The sequence below is a fragment of the Scatophagus argus genome, chromosome 6, assembly GCF_020382885.2.
Source record: "Scatophagus argus isolate fScaArg1 chromosome 6, fScaArg1.pri, whole genome shotgun sequence".
Taxonomy (NCBI): domain Eukaryota; kingdom Metazoa; phylum Chordata; class Actinopteri; family Scatophagidae; genus Scatophagus; species Scatophagus argus.
Genome location: NC_058498.1, coordinates 11,130,947 through 11,153,194, shown reverse-complemented (window position 1 = coordinate 11,153,194; position 22,248 = coordinate 11,130,947). Strand labels below are relative to the sequence as shown.

General features: G+C 42.1%; 2 protein-coding genes across 3 annotated transcripts; one reads left to right on the top strand and one right to left on the bottom strand.

Annotated features, from left to right (window-relative positions):
• Positions 1-12,234: 12,234 nt before the first annotated feature.
• Positions 12,235-14,301, bottom strand: fam43a (family with sequence similarity 43 member A). Of its 2 annotated transcripts, none has more exons than XM_046392558.1 (2): positions 14,205-14,301; positions 12,235-14,079 (listed from the first exon to the last, which is right to left on the bottom strand). In XM_046392558.1, exon 2 carries the CDS (start codon positions 14,044-14,046, stop codon positions 13,006-13,008), a length of 1,041 nt encoding a protein of 346 aa, XP_046248514.1. In that variant the 5' UTR covers positions 14,047-14,079; positions 14,205-14,301; the 3' UTR covers positions 12,235-13,005. The 2 variants fall into 2 exon arrangements, with proteins under 2 accessions (XP_046248514.1, XP_046248513.1); XM_046392557.1 differs by having other exon boundaries at positions 12,235-14,082; positions 14,205-14,299.
• A 1,096-nt stretch (positions 14,302-15,397) lies between these two features.
• Positions 15,398-22,101, top strand: lsg1 (large 60S subunit nuclear export GTPase 1). The gene is made up of 14 exons (XM_046392530.1): positions 15,398-15,637; positions 16,155-16,281; positions 17,008-17,128; positions 17,224-17,310; positions 17,460-17,546; positions 17,645-17,705; positions 17,996-18,172; positions 18,406-18,765; positions 19,021-19,122; positions 19,235-19,378; positions 19,837-19,960; positions 20,182-20,261; positions 20,470-20,640; positions 21,445-22,101. Exons 1-14 carry the CDS (start codon positions 15,539-15,541, stop codon positions 21,622-21,624), a joined length of 1,920 nt encoding a protein of 639 aa, XP_046248486.1. The 5' UTR covers positions 15,398-15,538; the 3' UTR covers positions 21,625-22,101.
• The last annotated feature ends 147 nt before the right edge of the window (positions 22,102-22,248 follow it).

Genomic DNA, 22,248 nt, shown 5'->3' with positions numbered 1-22,248 from the left:
AAATACGTGGATCACAACATTTGACACTGATGACCAACTGCAGACACTAGTAGATATGTGTAACAGTGATTAGTCCATTGCTTGTTGCTTCCAGGGTTGGTTAATGACAACTTTATGCAGAATTCAAACAGACACCTAGACAACCTTGTCCTAATCTTTTCTGTCCACCTTCTGTGACAGGAGGTGGCAGCTTAAATAAATGTATTGCACATCTTTGACCTCCACATATAGTTATACACTGTAAACACCAGCGATATGAATGCATGTGTAATAGCTACATTTAATTAGATTTTCTGCATGATTTTGTGGCTTCTTGTTTTCACTGTCTCTGCTCATACTTATGATCCGTCATCATTATTTTTATGAATGTGTGTGAATAAATGATGTCACTCAGCGACAGGGCAAAGGTACTCACTCACTGATTTCTGTAATACATGTTGATGAATGGAAAGTTATGAGCATTTACCGAACAACAGAATCAGATCTAAAGCCCCTCCAGGCTCCACCACACTCTTTCTCCCCACTTCTTTCATTCATTTTTTTTTTCTTCTTTCATCTCTCTTTCTCTCAGGCAACTGGACAAATTCCAAAGTCTTCAGAGAGGTCAGATATGAGCAGCGCTGCATTCCTGGCTGCTCTGCTGTATCGACATGGACAGTCTGGAAAGGCTGGCGGAGGCACGTGACTCTTCTGGTGACAGATGGGAACAAGACCGAAAGGAATCCACCTCTGCCCCCATTTCCTCCACCCCCAGCCTCACCTCGCCTTACTGGGGGATTTCAGTTTCTCATGCTCTCAGTTTCTTATGCCCCCCTTAATACCTGGTCCAGGCACAGTTTAACCATGTTGTTATGTCCTAAGCTGTGAATAGAAACAGTTGCACTGCAGGACATTTTAAGCCTTATACACGTTAAAGAGATGCTACAGAGTAAAATAAATCCCTACCTGGGTTCAAACCTGGGATGTTCTGTGTCAAGGTCTCCATATTGACCACCAAGTCTGTGCGTTGTTGATATTTTTAAATATTACAGAGAAAAATGGCACAAGACATTTTCTGTATTTTAAAAAAATATTTAACCAAATCCAAAATATTTCCCTTTAAAAAATGATTTTAGATAGGTAGTTTTTTGGCAATTTGAACTTTTGAATTTGTAGAGAGAAAAAAAAATACGACCCAACAGTCAAGTTTTTGTGGTTTTACGAGTTAATGTGAGTTGTTTATCAGTTTAGTTTGTGCTAGATTGTTTTGACAAAGCAAACTCATAGACACAAACACACACACCCATCCACCCTCTCTCTCTCTCTCACACACACACACACACACAAAGTCCTTTCACCTTTGGGTTGTGAACTATGCACGCACACAAAGTACAATCCCATTTAATCACAAGAATCCTGACTGGGAGCATTCCTGTCGCACAGAGTTAGTACCATTTGCTTATTAGAGCAAACAATGGTATCTGTCAATTTCATTTTCATAAGCTGAAAGATTACAGAGAGCTGTGCTTATCCTCTGTATCCAGTCCAGCGCACTGCAATTCCTCCGCTTTCCCACGACTGTGAGTTTAGCAGCGTGTATGTGAGTTTAGCAAACTGATCGTCAGATGGATTCAAACCCTGCTGATCTTTCCCATCAAGCAGAGCTGGACATGTTTTACTGACTGCTACATAAACTGTTTCTCTACACATTCAGCGGAAGTGGTTCTCTGTAGGGATGCACCAGTACTGAGTGTCGATCTGATACTGTGCTCGTGTGAGCGTACTTGTACTCATAATACTACTCAGATACAACCACACCCAACATCGTTTATAGCAGCACAATGGTGACCTTGAGCTGAGCTGGAGCTCTTTCGGCACTCTTTTGGCACAAACATTTTCAGAAAAGCAATGATGACAAAAGTCGAGCAGACAGCAAACTATACTCAGCCAAGTCGTCAAGACTCCAGCATTATAAAATTATATAAAGATGGAAAACATGAGAACTCCCCAAAAGTTAAGTCAAAACATCTTGTTCAGCCCCTGAGGGCTGGCTCCAGTACAGGTCATAAACCCAACTGCCCCGCCTCTCACCCCATGGTATCAGAGGGGACACAGACCGAACTAAAAAATCAGAGTACATGTCAAATAAATGTTTTGTTTCTGTAATTTTAGGCAGTTCTTATCAAGCTGATGTACGTAAGCGTAAGTGTCATTTTTCTAACTTTGTTTTTAATTAGTTATTTGATGTTATGAAAAGATGTTCTCCCTGTGCCTGCGTGGGTTTTCTCCGGGTTCTCCGGCTTCCTCCCACAATACCAAAAACATGCACATTAGGTTAATTGGCTACTCTAAATTGCCCCTAGGTGTGACTGTGAGGGTGTGTGGTTGTTTGTCTTTGTGTGTCAGCCCTGCGATTGACTGGCGACCAGTCCAGGGTGTACCCCGCCTCTCGCTCGTAGTCAGCTGGGATAGGCTCCAGCTCCCCCGCGACCCTGACGGATAAGCGGTATAGAAAATGGATGGATGGATGTTATGAAAAGGTCTTATGATTGACAGCTGTGCACTGCTTGTGATTGGCTCATTTGGGTGTATCAGTCTGGCTCCATGGCTGACCGTTCCTTGGAGCTGACAGCAGGAGTTGACTGATAATTTAGTGTTTTACTAATTGCTATGGGCAAGTACCCAAATAAATGTACTTATACATGCATCCTTAATTCTACACACATTAACATAAAGCCACAGAGTAGGATTTTTGTGGTTGCTTCAAGTTGCTTTCCTGATGCACTTTTCTCTCTTAGCTGGCTACTGCTACTAGTGATATAAGCAGCCTCACTTGCACTAAGTATTGCATACAAACATGTACACACAAATGTTAAAAATATCCTAAAGTGCACACAAACTCACAAAATATTCTATGCACACGCATCAGCCATCAGTGTTTGAAATATCTGTTTGTAGTATAAAGTACTGTGTATGAGTGGATGGATTACTGCTGTTGGTTTGTTTTGGTAAAAATCCTGTACATGCACACAGCAGAAAGGTATTTCTGCTGTGTGTGGTGTTCCAATGTATGTGCATGAAAAGGATGTTCTCAACTTGTTGATGCGATGTGTCAGATTCTTTGTTTGTGTTTGTGTGTGTGTGTGTGTGTGTGTGTGTGTGTGTGTGTGTTTCCAGGTGGAGGAAAGAGGGGGGAGTTTGCAGCAAGGAACCGGAGAACGGAGTGAAGGAAACGGGAAGGAAATGACGAAGGCTTGCTCTCTCAAAACTGCCACTCTCCCTTTGTTGTCCTGTACGGAAACTTAGACACACACACACACACACACACACACACACACACACACCGAGTCTGTTGTTGTTGTGACTGTGATGAAAACTCTGGTACACAGGATCTGAGACACAGAATGGAAACCAGTGAACGTGGAGAGTAGAGTGAGAGAAAGACAGGGAATAAATAAGTCATAGAGAAATAAATAATGACACAAGAAGAACAATGTGGACAGACAACGAAGGGAGAAAGACAAACCTGACTTAATTGCACAGGAAAAGTGAAATGCCAACAGTTTGACACTTACACAACACAATCTTATTTTAAGCAGAAACCCCAAGCTGATAACAGCTGACTCCCTCCCATTTTTCAAACGGCTTTCTTTGCTCTTTTGAGTGGGAGCAGGTAAATCATGCTCAAATAAAATGATTATTGCACATTTGTCAGCTGAGCAGTTGCCAAATAAGGACAGCAGGAGTGGAGCGCGGTCACGAAAAGCACTGCTGCCGCCACACCACGACAGGCCCTCGGAGACGTTTCCTATTGTTTGTTTTAACCAGCACGGTATGCCAGATCGGCAGCGTTAGAGGCTGACATCTAAATTACAGAAAAGCTACACTGAGTCAAAAATATTTCTCTTTGACCTCAATGTTCAGGCATTCAGGGACAAAGATGATTCATCCACAGAGACCAACCCAAAAACAAGAAAGGACTGTCAAAGGAAGGTCAGAGGTCACAGCAAGAATGTCACTGGCATGTTTGTTATCACATATTTTCACACAAATACACGGTGTGTATGTGTGTGTGAGCGCACTCTCTCTCTCTCACACACACACACACACTTTTGATGTTTTGAGAAAATTTGTGTTTTTTGTTTCTTCTGCTCAACAATGTTTTTTTTTTATTTGGTTTTTCTCAGCCTTCAGAATAAGTTTTCTTTGTTCCTATTACATAAAGAAAAACAGTTCCCTTAATGTAACTACCAGGGTTTTGATTGAGCTCATAAATAGAAATTGGCACACCGTGAGAGAGAGATTCCCAATGATAAGTGCTGAGTTTGCTTTATATTCTGTCCAAACCTGTTAGTCTAAGCACACAGTGTAAGGTAGTCTTTTATGTTCTTGGCAGCAGCAACGTGGGAAGAAAAATGTTGTAGTTGGCATGATACACAATAACCATCTACACTAAAATCAAGATTTAGTTTTTTTTGGAGAAAAATTAAAGAAAAAACATAAAATGTAAGTTAATCAGCGATTACAATAATCAAAGACCATAGCATATGCTGCCACTTTAAGGTTCATCTCCAGGTAAGCCTGGCGACAGAGTGGGCATGGCAACAGCCAAGGTCGCTGTGCATTTCCTAGACAGTGTGTGGCTCATGAGACCTGATGACATGCTAATTCCATGGCAACAGCGTCGTGGGGGGGAGGTGAGATTACAGTCTGGCAGTGGAAGTCCAGCAAGGTTGCTCTGTAGTTTCCTTGAGCTCATGGCTTGTGTTTTAAGAGGCTTTAAGGGGCTTGGAAGAGATGACCTGCCATCTGGCTAAATCCCGAAGAGCCAGTCACAAATGGTAGGGAAAATGTTGACAGCCATGATGTGGTGTGATGCAGAGGAGGGCTGCTGGTGACTGAAAACCCAGTTTCGGTCACCTAAGTATAAGATTGTGAAGGGATGATGTAAGAAGATTTAAAGATATTTGCTTATCTAAAAACGTTTTAATCTGAAATATGTCTGATATGTTCCTTTCCATTTGACTCACTGTAAATGCTGTTTTAAAATGAAAAAACTATGATCATAATTCAAGTGATTTAATCTGAAATTCAAAAGCATTATCCAGTATGAAAGTTCACAATTTGGTATACAGTTAACATTACTCATTGTTAAAAGTGTTGGATGATATTTAAAAAATGTCCATTATCAAGCTTGTTTTCGATTATAATCAAACTATTTTGCAACGGAAATTCCGTTTTTGTCAGGATAACAAGTAAATGCTGTAAATTAACGCAGCTTAGTTTGTATGTTTCCTAACAACAGATTTGTTTTCCTACAATATTTCACTGTTGCAATACAAAACTTGCGTGTAGAAACTACACCTCTATCAAACTGTAAAAGATTGTTGTCTAAGTTTAACAGGTATTAAGACTTGAGTCACTTGAAACATGAGATAGAGATTACAAACAAAATACGGCATATAAATGTTATTTCCAAAGACAGTGTTCTTCAGCAAAACAGTACTATACTGTTACATTTTGTTTTTGTTTTTCTAGATATATATATATATCACTTGTTGAGTATAAATACATATTAAGCAGGAACAGTCCACTGGAGATGTTACAATGTTGCATCATCTGTTTTCTGTGATCTAGTCTTGGTTGTGGGTGTTTACAGTTTCACACACCCTGTCTGTCAAGAACAGTACAATCCTGCAGGGAAGGAACATGCTGGCACACAGCCGTCACCCTACCAGTCTGCTCAGGTCTATCAAAGACCTACACGGTTCACAAACAGTTTTACTTTGACTTCCTGAAGCTGTTCAAGCTCTTTTGTGTTTAAAATACAAATAAAATTCAATATAAATACATGCTGTCAGTCAGTCATTCAGACAAGTCGACTGAGTGAGCTCCTTCAGTGACTCGAAGAGATTGATGACTGGATATTTTTTAAGTGAGAGTAGGGATGTGACACTCTGACATCAGCATGTAACACCAACTTTAGAGACTATACTACAGTAAAGTACAGTGTAAACACAATCAGCTGAGATTTTCTATGTGCTCTTTGTAGTGTGATTCCAAGGAGTGGCAAAACGACTGAAAAACATTGTTGGGATATCTGAGAACAAAAAACTTTCTTGCCTGCTTGGAACAGGGATGCTCAGCACTGAATGCTTCTTTGCTCTATTCACAAGGTTCATTTTCACGTTCAGTTTTGAAACTAATGTCAGACAATCAGGAATTTGGAAAGTGCCCCTGAGCAAAGCACGCAGCCCACAGTGGCGACGCACCGTGGCCAGCAAAAGATGACTGCCGATAAGTGACAAAAAAGACTCCAGAGTGCTGCTGAAAAGAGTTTTTTTCCCATTCCCTCATTGATATAAATGAGCTGAACAAAATATTAGAAACATTGTTCAGTATAAAGCAATACTGTTTATTTCAGACTACGGCCTCCAAAATGACCATAAAAACAGTTTCAACAAAAACATTACAACCTCCATGATTTATGGCAAGGCTGTTATTTTTAGCTTGGTGTACCTGATAAACATAGATAATATGTAACTGACAACTTGCCTACCTGACACACTGAACAGTCATGAAGTGCTAAAATTCTTATTTGTTATTGCATGTAGACACAAAAAAGTGTACAAATCATTCAAAAATTTTGTTGAGCGCCCTTCAGTGCGGGATATATTTTTGTTAAACACGGTTTCATCCCACCCTGTCTTATACTGCTGCTTTGTCACTCCCTCCTCAGCGTCTCATCCAGATGCAGGAAGACCACCAAAGTTGAAACACATTGTAATCCAGAGTGGCTGACAGTCCGAGCTTTTGTGCATCCTTTGTGTCATTTGTGCACCTGTTAAATCCTCTTCACTTTTCCCTCCTACTTCTGGCCCATTATGGATCATTGCTGAGCTGTATTTGGGTCAGCCTTTCTTAATGTTTTGTTGTCGAGAGACTGCATGATCTGGTGCTGCTAAAATGCACCTAACATGGACCACCATACTGAAACTGTATGCTATGTAGTATATGAAGGTCCTTGTGTAGCAGCACTCAGACACCATCATGTCATTTCCTTTATGACACTGTTATCTTGTAATCCAGGCCTCTCTAAAAGTTTCACAAGGCCAAACCACTAACATGTGCAAATGGGTGGAAAAACTGCATTCTCAGTTCTCAGTTCAAAGGTGACTGTACGCGGCCGACCTTGCCTGTTGATTAACTTTCAGCCTGACTGTCAATTGGACATCTGTTTATGGATGTCAACTGACATGCTGGCAAAATGCTAATGAGTGATTCACCCACCTGGCAACAGCAGAAACCCTGCGGCATCATGCTTGTACACAATGCCCTGCACAGAATTGATCTAAATAACAGTGGTGAGGACATGTCTATCGGTGACAAGGCCTGACTGTTACAGGTCGTGTGGCCAATGGAAAATTGAAGTTTGATTTGTCGAATCAATGCCTCTGAGCTGTAGGTGTCCGTGTCTCTGACTATATATGTCACTCTGTGCAAAACTAGAGGGCCTTCTCTGATGGCATTTAAGAACAATCTATGCTAATCTCAAAACGCAAATACCCTCAGCACAAAGTGCAGCTCAGAGCTTTGGCTATAAAATACCATGTGTTGAGATTACAGCCATTCATAACATCTCAGTGTAAAGCAGATAAACCCAACAATGGAATTTTTATAGTAGATTTACCCTTCACACTTTCTGTTTTTTCTCAGATCTGGAGATCCACTAGCACTAGTTCCCCCAAGTTTTTATTGTCAGCAGATAAAAGCACCCATACAAATACTCATTCATACACACATGCACACACAGAAACATGTGCATCCTATGGGACAAGCCTAAGACCTGAGGTGATGGGCATTGCATCTGTTTCCTGTCTGTATCTGAAACAGGAAAATTGCGCATGTGGATTTCACCATAGTTTCCTCATATTTGAACAAAAAAGTAGGCCACAGAATCTAGTGCTAACAAAGGTGCTCAAAACCTGCTCTCACTTTGCTCTTGCCTGCCTGGACAGTAAAAGCAAAGTAAAGGTTCAGGTAAAGGTTCAGGTGTATTGCGAGTCTCCCCCTGCACAACAACCTGGTGACAGGTGTCTCATTAAAAACACTGACACTGACTAAAAGGCCTCACAAATCCCATTCTGGACTTTGCATTCTACTCAGACAGCAGGTCTGTCCGAGGGTCACCCTGTGATTTTCTCCCTCTCCTCTGTTATTATTCCATTTCCTCCCCATGAACGGAAAGACCGAAATAACCTTGCTGAAATCTATGGCCCTCCAGGGGCAGAGCTTTTGTGTTGGAACAAGTGGAAAACAAGAGCAGCGGTGGCTGAATGGGACACTGTGAGTTCTAGAGTTTCACGGCCTCATGGGGCTCGGCCCATAGACACAGACACAGCTCATTACACGCTGCAGACTGTATAGAGACAGCAACTGAAAAGTGTCGTGTGAGACACTCAGCATGTATGATTCACAGGGGGAAATTGTAGGCTGGACTCTTGTCTGAAGCTGAATGATGGCTGAGTGCACAATGATGAAATATTCTGTGAGTATCTGCAACTGTATGTGAGGTGAAGTGAGGAAGGACAGGTTATGGTCTCTATGCTGAGGGACACTAACCCTGAATCCCATTCATCCTTTTCTGTCACTGTCATCATTTTTTTGCTCCTTCTCCGTCTATGAGGCTATCGAGACGATGCTCTCACTTGGCCCACCATTTTTGTGCAGTACACTGACAGTACCTGAAGGATGAATCTTGACTTGACTTTGGCAAACCCCTGATAGTTTTCAGTGAAATGTCTCAACTATTGGTTGGATTGCTGTGAAATTTGATCTGGACATCCATGTCCTCTTTCGCATAAATTATAAAAACTTTTTCTGATCTCGAAAGTTTTATTTGTCCAACATGTTAAACATTCTCTTGTTTTCTCTGGGAGTTTATTTTTTCATTCTGGTTATTTCCTTTAGATTACATAACCCACCTTGTCAGCAACTAGTGCATAAAATCCTTGACCTCTGTCTGAATGTTTTGCAGACACAGCTGCTTTTAATGGATGTACTTTCTCAATAATTAATGAAAGCGTGTCTGTCTCTGCCTGTTGCTGTTTCTGTTCTCCACAGAAGCCGGAGCAGCACCTTGGAGGACTCAGCACATGTTGTGAAGTTTCATAGGACAGCTGAGCATGAAAATGTACTTGCAAGCATGGACACACACGCTCACATCGATGCACAACTCCTGGAGGACAGCTGTCAGATTCAAACTAATGAGAGTGGAGTCTGACGCTGTCTCTGTCTCTGTCTCTGTCTCTCTCATTCACAGCATCGTGTTAAAGTCAGAGGTGGACTGACATTCTCTCATAATAGAACAGAAGTCAAGCATCCTTTTCAGCATTATAATGTCTAAGAAAAAGTTTTTATATTAGTGCATATTGGATAAAATGCATCCCTATCTGTGACAGGCCAGTAAAATTTAATAATATCAACCAGCTGGGGTGCACCTTTAATTCTATGTTGTGAGTCAAATGGCCTTCAGCAGTGGTTGCTGTAGTTGAAGAGCATGGTAATTACACACCCTCATGCTATAAATAGTAGTGTTGCATCAGTCTGCTCCTCACCTGCCCTAAGATCTCAGGTACTGGCTACCTAAAGCATCTAATGATGCTTATGATCTGAGGGCATGCTGGGACATGTTGCTCTCTGCTACTATTCCTGGAGATTCGTTCAAATGTTTCCACAGCCGAGGGAAGGTCACCAGCCCTCTGTGCTCTGATTCAACCCTCTGACATCTTAGTGGTCCTGCTGGTGTAATCAGATCCATGCACAGTATCTAACAACTCTGGTGCTTTCCCGGCTGCCCTCGTGCATTATAGACAAACAGATTATCTAGCGTGGTTCAAAGTGAAGCTGCGCGTCTGTCTGGCGCTGCTGATGATCTGGTACAGTGATGGCCCACAGCGACGTTTCGCTAGCAGTTAATTAGGAAGCTCTCCTGATTCTGTGTCGGACCAGGCGGCGACTGCCAGATTAATTTACTGGTTTGGGGTGGCTGAGCGAACTTGTGAGTGTACCATTCATTCATTTTGATGATATCTCTGGGCATCACTGCAGAGAGCAATAAGTGGCAAGTACCAAGAGTACTTTGTTTATTGAATCCCGCAGTGCACTTCTATAGAGCGCTTCTGGATTACATGTTTAGTAACAGCATAAAAGAGGGATAAGCATTAAAAACCGACAGCAACACGCTTTTCTTTTGTGCCTTACAGACAACCTCCTTGTTGAATGTGTAGCCCTTTTCACCGTGACTCACACATCCCTGACAGTAGGTAAAGCAAAAGCCTGTTCGTTCGATGGAAAAGCGAACATGATGTGAATATCATAATAAAATCCTCTCTTTTTTAAAATCTTTCTTATCAGCCAAGAACTCTGCGCTCTCCCTTGGCAACTTGAAACGTGTCCTGCAACCACTTGCTGTCAGCAAACACTTTCAAACCTTTTATTGTGCGAGTGGACCTGCTGCATGTGTGGCTGATACCCGGGTATCCTTAGAAGACTGTTGCTTTTAAAAAGGTGGGACACAAGAGAGATATTTCTCCCTGACCTGTGAGAATGTAGGTCAGGGAGAAATATCCTAATATAGATGCAGCTGTAGGAAGCGGGAGCAGCAGATAAATGGCATGTTGCTCTGTCTTTACATTTATGTGATAGGAGCACTGCCCGTCCACTAATTACATCAGGCTGCGCACGTGCTGATGATGTCATGCTGTCTTTGCAGCGTGAGGTTGGTTTCTGCGAGCAACAGACAGCGCATCACACCACATGAGGGAAGAGGAACTGATGTGGGTTTCAGTGCTGTGTTGCTATTTCAACTCACATGCATGATTACCACTTGACGAGCCAGAAACACAACAACGACGGTCTCGATTTAGTGTGTGCGCGTGTGCCTCCTGAAAGCACATCAATTCATAATGAGTCACAAACCGCTGGCTGAAATACATTAAGCCTCTGTCTTTGGATCTCATTCTAAATCCCTGGTGGGGGTGTTTTTGTTTTCAGAGAACACCTCAGCATGACCAAAGGGATTGTGCCAGCTGGTGAAACTTCATATGTTCAGATAACAATCCACATATCCACCTCCTCTGAGTAGCATCAGGTCTGTTTTCTCCCTCCTGTATGTCTCATCCAGCCCTGTTAGTGTGCAGCACCAGAGCTGGCGGTGTTAGTGAGAACATGCCTGACTCTGGAGCAGCATCCCTGCATGCTGTGTGGACTTTAGGGCGAGGCCCTGGCAGACAGAGACATAACACTAATGGCTTACATACGTCAATACATCAATATCTGTGTGCGCCAGATGATACTGTTATATCTGTCTGTGTGAAATGACTGCAGAGTACAGAGTGGCATGTGCGTAGGCCTGTCAGTCTGTGTGAGAAAAGCGACAGTGACAGGCCTTCCCGTTTTAGAGCAGCGGGAGGAGTGGTGTCACTGCTGCTAAGTTACATCCATCTCTGACGGCGAGTCACATGTGATCTTGTTGCCACTGTAGGTATCAGATATTAAACCTGATGCGCGCTGGCTTTTAAGGGAAGGAAGTAATCTAATCTTTTATCGGTGTCATTTCCTTTTTTTTTTTTTATTTTAGCAAAGTCAGACTGCCACATGACATGCTAATGCAGTCACACTGATTAGAGTAAGTAGGGCAAATGCAGTACCTGCCGACTCCAATGTACATAACATAGAACTTTACAGGGTACAGATCTACAGTACTTGTTTCAACACTTAACAGCTTCTCTAAGGTTTCTCGCCACAGGAGGACAGATATCAAATAAAAAACTGTCACAGTGCTGAAAGACCTGGGGCGCTCTGCTTGCCCTGTCATTATAGGAACCACGTGATGTTTTAGCTGCTTGCGTTGGCTTGTGGTGACGTCCTCCTGTGTGGCCTGGCTTCCCCGAGGCCGGCAAAAAATGAATGGGGCTTCAGTACCTTAACTCAATCACTTCTGCAGACTGTTCCCTGAAACCAGTCTAATATATGAAGAAGGGTTAAGGTCCAGCCAGGACTACATGAAACTACATAAGTGAGAAATGTTGTGTCTTTCTGTTTCTTGTCTCTGTGTGACTTTTCGTCAGCAGTGCAAATCTGAGCTCAATTTGAACTCTCAAAGTAAATCCCCACTCATATAAAAGACCATGATAAGAAAACTTGGCCTATTTGTTTTATACGCATTTACACATAAACTTTGACGGCTTTATGTCGTTTTCATTTTTTTTATTGATAAGTCTATGAGGTTCACATAACAAACCACATTTTTTTATTCTTTAAAAAATAACATATTTATACTTTAAACATTTTACTTTACATCTTAGTACATAACAGTGTTTTTCTTTTGCACAGCAAAGATATGACATTTATGTTTCAGACAACATACCACCAAACATTGTGTACATGTAGACAATGTAATACTTGAATGAATTGTACAACAGTGCAAAATAAAATAAATGAACAGGCTGTTACAAAAGCGCCCTGGCAGGGAAATTAAGGATGCCTGTTTAGACTCACTGAATCACTTAGGAAACCAAACAAAACCTGCTTTAGAAAAAATATCATGTTCTTTTTTTGGATCTTGAGAAATTTCAAGAATTTTCAACAGAGAATTAAAAAAAACCGTTAAAGTAAACAAGCTTGAGGCTGCAACAGAATCCTCTTAAATAAAAGTGATGGAATTAGTGCCGTGCGTCTTAAGGATTTTGTCGGTTCAACCAGTCATCTCTCCAATGGGCATGCACTTGTTTTTTCATTTGTTTTCCTGTTTACACAATCTTAAAGTATCGTTCAGTAGCCTAATTGTGTGTCCATGTGCGTTAACTGCCCCAAAACCTTAGAGGATCTTTTCTGGATCATAGTCGTGGAGGCACAGATTAGACAAACGAATCTCCAACAACAAGGAACAACCGACAGAGGAAATGTTTCTTGTGGAGACAACAAAACAATGCGTCAGAGGCGACCAGAAATGCCTGAAATTACTCAGGCAATTTCCTGCACCTTTACCTCCTCAAACCCATTAGTGAGCTGAGGGGGCTCCTGGTTGCTCTCTATGGAGGATTCACTCCCCGTGCTCTCGCCAGAGAGAAGTCTGGTGACTCTGAGATCGGATTTCAGTGTCTGCACGTCGTTCCCAATGCTCATCTCCCCCAAGTCATTAATAATCTGAGTCAACTCCTGTTTGCCGTTGGCAACACAATCATCGTCCGTGTCCAGAATGTCCTCACACTCAAAGTGCATCGCCTTCTCCTCCTCCTCCTCCCCGACCAAGTCCTCTGTGATAGAGCCAAGCTTGGGCGCGCTCCGGCTGCGCTCCACTGGGGGTTTGTAGTAACACTGTCCGTTCAGCAGCTTCCTGAGGGGGACCAGCGGTATGGTTTGTTCCCCTATGAGCTGCTGCTGCTGGTGCCTGGCATCGTCCCTCCGCTTCAGTCTTTTGAACTCAGCCAATGCCGTGGCCGAGGTTTGGTACAGCAGCAGCGCCATGGCTTTTGCCTTCTCCGGCTTGGACACCAGCACCGCGTGACAGCGCAGCATCACGGCCTTGTGCTTCATTTCGTGCCTGTAAATCCAGGCGAAAACCTTGGGTAGCCTCGGGTCCGCGACGCAGTAGGTTATCCGGTGCAGCAAGTATAAGTGTCCCGGCCTCCTGGCCTTGTCGTCCACATGCACCATCCGGATGCCCTGTGAGCTGATGGTCAGCCTCATCTTGGTGCCGTTCTTGCCCATTTCGCTTTTGCCCCAAATCTTGCTCACCGCCACGTCCGTGCAGCCGTCCCCTTTAGACTGGATGGTGGTGGCATTCCCCAGGTACAGCACCGTATACGTGGGGTCCTCGCTGGTGATCTTCACCTTTTTCCTCTTTGACTTGAACATGCTGCCCACCCTGTTGAGTGCGCTCTCGGGGCAGGACTTGGCGAAGGAGGTGAGCGCAGAATAGTTGAGACTCACCGCATAGCCCTTCTGCTTCGACTGCTTGTCTTCCTCAATCAGGTCGAACTTATTCTTCTTCCAAGGCAGCATTTTATTGCTGTTTCCAGTCAACAGCAACAAAGTCTACTGAGAGAGAAAAGGAAAAAAAAACTTTGTATTACTACTAACGTTAAGTTCTAGAACTGTTTGCTGCCCTGTCAGGTCATTTATGTGCTGCTCTATGAGAACTAAACTCAAAGGGACCGTACTTCATCTGTTCATCCTCCAAAGTCCACTTAGCCATTGTGGTGTCCCGACTCCTTCTTAGTGTAGGGGTGAGTAAAGTCTGCTCTGCTGAGTGTCGCGCTTCAAGGACTATATACAGGAACAGACCATTTGAAAGTGACTGTAGGGGGAGGACTGAACCAAGTGAGGACAGACCTGGAATGGTGTTTTTTGCCAGTCTTCACTGATACTAAACTACGACATTTGCCTACTGTTTCCAAATGGTTTAGACACAATTTTGTATAGTTATTTTGAATGATTTTAAAATCGATTCAAACGATTATAGACATAAATAACAATATTAATAATAATATCGACTATTTGATTGGATGCAAAAATCACTAAATAACATTTAGTAGCATAATCTTGTAACACATATATCTAATATGTATAAATATATTTATATACTTTTTTATTGCTTATTTTTGAACAATTACTGTAATGTCTAGGTTACAGTCCCACCCAAGCCAAAATAAAGGTTTGCTTGTAAATATGTTGACTTTTTTCAAGCTAGAACAACAACAATATAACATAAGCAATTTTCTTTTTAATATATTTACTAAAAACTTGGAAAGCATTAGTGACCTAAGTATAATTTTTATTATAAAAATATAAAGTAGCCATATTAACTGCAATGTTAAGAAATGTAGAAAAAAATAAAGTACACAGATATTTACAATGTCAGTCATGCATCAGGACTATACTGAATGTAAGGTCTTTCTGATTTACTCTTGTTTTATGCTGCCATCTTTTGGTTCAGATAGCAGTCGCATTTGTTGCGGTCGTGTGATGATGGAGGAGGAGTTATGTTTTACTTAGTTCGATGCAAACTTTTAATTTGTACACTTTAATCCACTTAAAAATATTTTCATACGCATTTATAAGATATTTATACTCATATTATTCATATTCATGTTGTACTTGGTTGAGGATGGCATTAGGAACTAATATTGGTATAATCCAATTTTCTTCAGAGCCCTTTTGATTGCTGGACAGAAAAGTGGACTGTACCACTTTTACATCATTATGCTTACAATAAAGCAAATATTAATTCGAGTTTTTTTTTAATAGCATGAGCTAATAAAAATTCGTAACTATTTAAAATGCATATATCTATCGTGGATGTTGAAGTATCAATTCCTAGATAGATGAAGTGGATTCGTCCGGATCTGAGAGTCAATTGGTTTGTTCAACTTCCGGTTCTTACGACAACAACGCAGTGCACATGGGTTACCGAAGTTAGTGACAGATACCGTCTTTGCAGTCCCTTAATTTATATGACAGTGGTTTGTGTGAAGTGACAACATCAGACGTTAGTATGGGAAAGAAGAAGGCAGGCGGAGGAGGCGGACTGGGCCGAGCTCTGATAAAGGAGAGACTGCAGGCAGGCCGAGGGAACAAGAGGGGCGACTCATGGGTATGACAAGGCAACAAGCAGCTTGTATTCAACATGCTTCTAGAGTTTAGTGTTGGACCTGTTTGAAATGCCACAGCTACTTCTTTCAATTTTGAAGAGTATGTTTGTTCGCCAAACTTCCTTAACAAAGTGTAATTTTATCGCTGCTTTGCATATCGAGACCATGAAGTAGATGTATTAATACCTGCTCGTAAGAAATGTGTTACTGTGTTAAATTCGGTATGGAGTTAAATTATATAGCCGTACAATTTCAAGATTATTAGAGCCAGCTCATAGGCCGTGTCACTATTATTAACCACGGTGATATGTTCATATTAGACAGTTATGGGAAAACAAACTACCATGGGCGTTATCTTGGCAGAACACATCCGAGTAAAAGTATGTCCTCAAGTGAGCCCGTTTGGATTGTAGATGCTTTTTATTTATTGATTTATTGCTATAATACGTCCTTAACCGTGGACTAATGTGCGGTTTGCCATTAATGTAGGCCTTAATTGACCCTTTTTCACATTTGCAGCGTCATACCAGTGAGCTCAATGATGGCTATGATTGGGGACGGCTGAACCTGCAGTCAGTGACTGAACAGAGTTCCATGGATGACTTTCTGGCCACTGCCGAATTGGCGGGAACAGAGTTTGTTGCAGGTAATTAATACCTCACTAAAGTCATGCATAATGTTTTAGTTTCATTTTTAACATATGTTATGTTCAAATATATTGTCAGTTTTTTCCCCCCTACCAACAGGGCATGGCATACTCCTATTCAGGCTATTCCCTGAACACTGCTGCTGTATGTAACTGAATGAAAATTTTGGGATGTTGTCTGCAGCTGCACTGAATCCACTGTGTTTCTTACGGGTAAAATGAACTGGTTGCATCACAGTGTGCCTCACCCCTCACTGCTCTGAGGGACAGAGAGTGTGTTGTGTCCTGTCTTGTGAACTTTATTGGCATTTGTGTATGGATGTAGGGCGGCACAGTGGTGCAGTGGTTAACACTGTCGCCTCATAGCAAGAGAGTTCCAAGTTCGAATCCCGGTCTTTGGAGTTTGCATGTTCTCTCTGTCTCCGGGTCCTCCAGCTTCCTCCCACAATGCCAAAAACATGCACATTAGGTTAATTGGTTACTCTGCATTGACCCTAGGTGAGAGTGTGAGAGTGTGTGGTTGTCTGTCTTTGTGTGTTGGCCCTGCGATTGACTGGCGACCAGTCCAGGGTGAACCCCGCCTCTCGCCCGTAGTCAGCTGGGATAGGCTCCAGCTCCCCCGCGACCCTGACTGATATAGAAAATGGATGGATGTTATGGATGTGTCCGCTCTCTGTCCTTTGGTTAGACTGCTGTGTCTGATTGTTTCTCGCTTTGTTTTCTTAGAGAAACTCAATGTCAAGTTTGTGCCAGCGGAAGCTAGAACAGGTCTAATAACAGATGAGGAGAGAACCAGGCTGGCAAAGCTGCATGAAGACAACAAGCATTTCCTCAGAATTCCTCGACGGTAAATAGAACAGATTTAGTCAATTTAATGAAGTCACTGTACTGTATGTTTTGCTTATTTTTTTATTTTTATGATATTTCTCTCCCAATTTTAAGCCCCCACTGGAATGAAACCACCAGTCCAGAAGCTCTTCAACAAGCAGAGAAAGACAGCTTCTTAGAGTGGAGACGGCAGCTTGCACAGTGTGTAACATTCACTAAACTCAATCACTTTTGTGCTGCTCTTGTTTATCGGCTGAAAAAGCGTGTACAAAATGTAGAGCATCGTTTGGGGTTAAATCAGTGTAGGAGGGTCAATGTCCGCAATCTAACCGCAAATGTTACTTCTAAAGGCTAGAAGAGGAGCAAAAGTTAATTCTCACCCCATTTGAGAGGAACCTGGAGTTCTGGAGACAGCTGTGGAGAGTGATTGAGAGGAGGTAAAAATTAAAGCTGCGCACAGATTTCTGCTTATATCTGTCTCTAATGAAGTTGTTTAGTACTTAAGAAAAAAAAATGCTCTTGTGTTTTCTTGTAGTGACATCGTCATTCAAATTGTTGATGCCAGAAATCCTATGTTGTTCAGATGTCCTGACCTGGTAAGTACTTTGGACAGAGTTGCTTTGGTGGGAAAGAGAAGTAAGAATGACTACGCTTTCTGGTTTTAATGACAGTAACCTGTGCATTAGGAAACACATATATACACAGGTTTTTGTGGTTGGCTGTCTTACATTTTGATTCCTCTTTTTATCAGGAGCTTTTAATGTAGAATAAGTAAAACAGTAAAATTAGGCAAAAGAACCAAATAACCTACAACCACCAAAAATATTGTATCAGCCATTTTGCTTTTCTTTTATTTCTGTATGATTTCTCTGTTGTGTGTTGCCAGGAGTCATACGTAAAGGAAGTGTCAGAGCATAAGGTGAACATGCTGTTGGTGAACAAGGCAGACCTGCTGACCAGGGAGCAGAGGCGGGTCTGGGCCAGACACTTCCAGAAAGAGGGGCTGAGGGCAGTTTTCTGGTCTGCCCTGGCTGAGGGCAACAGACTGGATGCAGAAGATAAGGTGAGGAGGTGCAGGTTCGAGATGCTGTTCTCTGAGCATCACCTGTGAATTTTAATGTAAGGTGGACATATGTTTATTTACGTTCTCGGGAGCAGATTCAGTCCTTCATCACAAGGAAGTGGATGCTATTAGGTTGTGATTTCAGATTGTTTTGGGTAAATCTCTGTGAGTTGTCTTGTTCGTGCTGCTCCCATGAAACCTGGTATCAGAGTGCAAAATGTCTCTTCTCACAGGGCATGGAAGTGGATGATGCAGAGTGTGGAGAGAGCGACCCAGAAAATGAAGGACAGCCAGACACTGAAGACTTGACCCAAAAAGGGACAGAGGGAGATGAGAAGGTGAACGTAGAAGAGGATGAGCAGGAGGATGAAGAGAGTGGTACAGAGGAAGAGCAGCAGAAAAATGTAGAGGAGGAGGACTGGTACACCTGCTCAGAAGATGAGGGTGAAGAAGAGGAAGGGACTGCTGGTTCATCCAGTGACTCTTCCTTCCACAACTCCAGTCGTCTGCTGCGTAAGGACGAGCTGCTGGACATGTTTAAGGCTGCTCACAATGGGCCCAGGTGTAAAGATGGACAACTGACAGTGGGCCTTGTGAGTAAAAATCAAATGTGTCATGTTATCAAATCTCCCACAAAACAGCGTCTCCTGATTTACTTGCTCAGGTGCACTCAGCATGTGTTGCATGCTTGGCCAGCAATGTTTTTATGTGTGTGTGTTCTCGCATGGAAAACTGACTCTGGTTCCAATTTTCACATGAGTTCAATGGGTTACTCCACACTGTTCTCAGTTACTATCAACTCTTTTGATAGAACTGATTGTAAAGCAAGTGCAACATTTTATTAACAGGTGGGATATCCTAACGTGGGAAAGAGTTCCACCATCAACACTATTCTGAGAAATAAGAAGGTGTCTGTTTCAGCCACTCCTGGACACACTAAGCACTTCCAGGTACAGGACTTGCACTTTAAACTTCTCAACGTGAATTCAAGTCATTCATTTCATCAGCAGAAATCCTAAAGCGTCATTGTTTCTTGTTGCCTTTTCCTCACGTGCATCACAGACTCTGTATGTGGAGCCAGGCTTGTGTCTCTGTGACTGCCCGGGTCTGGTCATGCCCTCTTTTGTCTCCACCAAAGCTGAGATGATCTGCTCTGGGATCCTGCCCATTGACCAGATGAGAGATCATGTACCTGCAGTTTCACTTATATCCTTTGTATGCTTTTTTGCACACCACCTGCAGCAACCACGAGAAGATATTCCCTTGGAAATAATTGTTGATGACCATTAAAAACACCATTTAAAAAAGATGCGATGATACCAACTCATTATAACATATTTCTTGAGAAACTGAGGGCGAATTTCTCCCAGTGAGACAAAGGAATTGAGTTAAAGGCCTGTGAGGAAAAACATAAGCATTATCTTGTTCAACAGGAGATGGGGAAACAGAAATCATTATCATTATGGGAAATGTAGTCCTAATTATTAAAGGATCTTTGGCAGGTGATTTATTGGCAGAAATGGAATATATATCCATAATTATATTTTCATCAGTTTATAATCACCTGACATCTTCTAAAATGTTATCTAGAATACTGAGTTTGAACATCATGAAGAAGAATTTTTGGCTGCTGATCTCGGTTCAGTCCTTAACAGATTTGTCACATATGTCAGACGATCCCTCGGCATGTGTTAGAAGGCACCTATGGCATCAACATCATTCGGCCACGGGAAGATGAGGACCCTGACAGGCACCCCTCCGCCGAGGAGCTGCTGATGGCTTATGGATGTGAGGCATTTACAGTGTTTCCACACAGAGTAAACAATCAATCAAGAAAAATGTACTCTCGCAAGTCTATACAGAGATGAGCTCTTTTCCCACCTACATCGTCTATAAAAATGAATTTTATAGAGTTGGCTTTGTGTAGTATTTTCCCACTTCATGTTCCCACCTCCTCTGTTTGTATATCATTTGTATAAGGTTTATTATTGTGTTTCCCTCTGCTGCAGACATGAGAGGCTTCATGACGTCTCATGGCCAGCCTGATCAGTCAAGATCAGCTCGGTACATCCTCAAGGATTATGTCAGTGTAAGTGCAAACTAAATAACCTTTAACCTAGCAGCTGTCACAAATTTGTTAAGTTCACCGGCGGCATTAATTAAAATAACTGTGAATCTATTGTGCCTCTGCTTTATATTGAGGATCTTATACAGTAGTTGCACATTATAGTTTGCTATGTCATCCATACATTTACTTAATTTATGTGCTCTAAACGTATTGTATTGGCTCCATACAGGGCAAGCTCCTCTACTGTCATCCTCCTCCACATATTAATGATAAAGACTTCCAGCCGCAGCACAACAAGTTCCTGAACAGAAACTCTGACTGCTGTGACGTCTCTTCTACCACAAACAAACAGAAAATCAAGAGAATAGAGAATGTGGTTGACAAAAACTTCTTCCATCAGGTATGATATATCGACTGTGAATGTATTAATTTTAAAATATCTTTACAGCAGTTATTAGTTAAATTAAAAATATGATAAATATAGGAGCTTTTTTATATACATGTGCTGGTTTGGCATGACCCAGCCGCAGCTCTGCATCTGAAATCCCATTGTGACTATTTATGTTTGTACTCCTACTGCAGTATTAATGAAGAAGCTGCTACGAAAGTTCCACTAATTGGGTGTTAAACTCTTTTCCTATAAGTACGTCGCAGTTGTTGATGTCCCCTGTGGTTATTTAAAGGCATTTAATGTGATGCTGCAAAATCAGTAAAATGTTGGGTTTTCATCAGCCATAACTTAACACGACATCTACAACTGAAAGCGAACATGATGAAACAGTTAAATAGGGCTGATATCTGAAAGTACGAACTTGGACGCAGGAGAGAAACTGAAGTTAAAACCACAGAGATTCAGTTAGAAGCTACAAAAGAACTGAGAGCTTTTAAAACGTCTCTCTGTCTGTTCTCCTGCACATAAGTTGAGTTTTGCAGCACACTTCCTTGAGGGAGAGAAGGGTTTTCTCTAGGAGTTGGCTGTGGTTGCAAAGACGTCACCGCAAACCACTTTGAGGCAGGCTGGGTACACTATAGCCCCTCTTTGGGATGGTCCACCTCGAGTGCGGCGCGACACAATGTGGCATCATTGAACTAGTAATGATGACACAGATCAGAATGACTTAGCTTGACTCTGTGCCAAAGGAAAAGCCCCATAAGGTTGCTTATTGCGAGATTAAATGAATACTGACTGGATCTTTACCTTCAGGAGAATGTACGGGCGCTCTCCAAGGGGGTTCAGTCCGTCATGGGCTACAAACCCGGCAGTGGACCCGTCGGCCCAGGAAAAGCTGGATCAGAGGCGGTGGTGGGAAAACCCTGGAAAAAACACGGCAACAAGAACAAGAAGGAGAAAGTACGTCGTCTTAACAAGCATCTGGACGCCTGAGGACGATCTGAAATCAAAGCACATTTAATTACAGATCATTTCACTCGGGAATGGAAAATCCTAAAATACAGTTAATATGTGATTCCAGTGGATTTACTGGGCAGTATCTGTAGGTACATTCAGGCCCCTTAATCCCATGAGTATGGAAAGGTCAGGCTGTCCTGTTATTATCAAAAGAGGTGCATAATCTCCCATGTACTGCCCTGGTTAGATGATCAAACTGGTGCAATGCATTCCATCAACTGGACGACCAGTTGTACACCCGATCTCCCCCACAGTGTTTGCAGATGGACTCGACATCCACAGGGTGTGAATTTTTTAAGAAATTTAAAAGAACATTTTTAATTCTGTATTTTGAAGCAAAAGACACATTACAAAGTTTTCATCAACCAGATAAACAACTGTGCTTTTCCCCATATACAGTTGTGATTAATGTAATGTAAGATGGATTATAAAATAAACTGAATGTTTTCATTGTTGGTGTTTCATGTCTTTACTCCATCTCCACAAGATTATCATTGGTTTAATGCTACACAGTGTAATGGTGGATTTGTATGCACGTGTAATCACAAATGGAAGACTCAAATCGCACCTTTAAGCTTTGTATAAAGCTCTATTGCTTGC